This window comes from Alnus glutinosa, chromosome 11 (assembly GCF_958979055.1).
Source record: "Alnus glutinosa chromosome 11, dhAlnGlut1.1, whole genome shotgun sequence".
Taxonomy (NCBI): Eukaryota; Viridiplantae; Streptophyta; class Magnoliopsida; order Fagales; family Betulaceae; genus Alnus; species Alnus glutinosa.
In genome coordinates this window covers 6,957,717-6,959,061 of record NC_084896.1, presented here as the reverse complement: position 1 = coordinate 6,959,061, position 1,345 = coordinate 6,957,717, and the positions used below count along the sequence as shown (strand labels likewise).

At 37.8% G+C, this 1,345-nt stretch overlaps 1 protein-coding gene across 1 annotated transcript; it reads right to left on the bottom strand.

The window, feature by feature from the left end:
* Window positions 1–263: 263 nt before the first annotated feature.
* Window positions 264–1,345, bottom strand: LOC133882141 (germin-like protein subfamily 1 member 11). The gene is made up of 2 exons (XM_062321248.1): window positions 1,154–1,345; window positions 264–930 (listed from the first exon to the last, which is right to left on the bottom strand). Exons 1-2 carry the CDS (start codon window positions 1,278–1,280, stop codon window positions 389–391), a joined length of 669 nt encoding a protein of 222 aa, XP_062177232.1. The 5' UTR covers window positions 1,281–1,345; the 3' UTR covers window positions 264–388.

Below are 1,345 nucleotides of genomic sequence, written 5' to 3'. Positions count from 1 at the left end.
GATATTACACCATCCCTGCAGCCTGCTACTAGCAATCTTTTGAATCTGCTGTCGCTCTTTTTTTATTATTTTTGTTTCAATTTATTTTTATTATTTTATTTTTAGAAAAGAGGAAACTAAGGGCATGTAACAAGAGAAGTTCGAAGTAATGTCTCAACACTTCGTGGATTTAAAATTTGATTAAGTTTCATTGTGCACTAACTCTACCTTAGTTACCATGAATACATATGCTACGTGGAAAAATAAAAATAAAAATAGGAGAGTACATAAGCCACCATTTTATTTCTTTATAATTATATATTGCTATAACGTTACAACAAGGGAAACATAGCAAACTTAATTTATTCAAACCATCTAATGGTTCATTGTGGCTATTACATATAGTTCTCTAACTCATGAACTTTTTCTGAAGATCGTCAACCACATTCTTTTCCAATTGGAACGCCTTGGTGAGAACATCCGGATTGATAGGAGGATTGGATCCAAAAACATTCTTTGCTATGACAATGAGCCCAGGATTCTGGCTACCGAGACCAGAGATAGAAACAGCATTGGTTGTTCCTACATTAAATTGGAAGTGAATGAGACCAATTGGGAAGACGAAGACGTCTCCTGTGTTTAGAGTTTTTGTGATGAGACGGTTATCCGGGTTGGATGTCACAAAGCCAACTAACAGAGTACCCTCTATGACTACTAAAATCTCAGTGGCACGAGGATGAGTATGGGGTGGATTTAGGCCGTACGGTGCAAAGTCAATGCGAGCCAAGGATATGCCTAATGTATTGAGGCCAAATATCTTGCTCACATCCAAAAGAGTGACAGTCGACCCAAGTGGATTTGCAGTGCTTCTAGGAGTGTTTAGTCCCGGGAAGAAGAAATCATTGGCAATGACAAGCTTTGGATCCTTGCAAAACTTTCCATTCACAAATACTGCACAAAGAAAAGTTTGTTAATGTCACGCATGATACTTACACAATAATGGTTTGTAGGCTTTGATGCAGAAATTAAAAAAGCCCATTTAATTAATCCCTAGCTCCAAGATAATTACATTGATATGTAGATCCCATGGATGAGAAATAACAATCCAGATGCATCAAATGACTTCTAAAGAACATAATAATAGTAACAATAATATCGAAGAATGTGCACATACCAGCATCAGTGGATGTGTTAAATGCAACACAAAAGTCTTGCAGAGGAGCAGGGTCAAAGGCAGAGGCAAGAGAGCTTGCCAAAGCCATGAGTGCCAAAGCTACGAGGTAATTAGGAAACCCTTTCATCGTTACAAGCTTCTGTATTCGCTGAATTCTTGGTTAATTATGTGAGGAGTGAGAGATGTTGCGTG

What these genes read in the sequence shown, in the direction of transcription:
- LOC133882141 (XM_062321248.1), bottom strand. Translation starts at nt 1,280, where the DNA reads ATGAAAGGGTTTCCTAATTACCTCGTAGCTTTGGCACTCATGGCTTTG. An exon ending in TAACACATCCACTGATGCTG is followed by an intron (nt 931 to 1,153) that starts GTATGTGCACAT and finishes TTCTTTGTGCAG; the next exon opens with TATTTGTGAATGGAAAGTTT.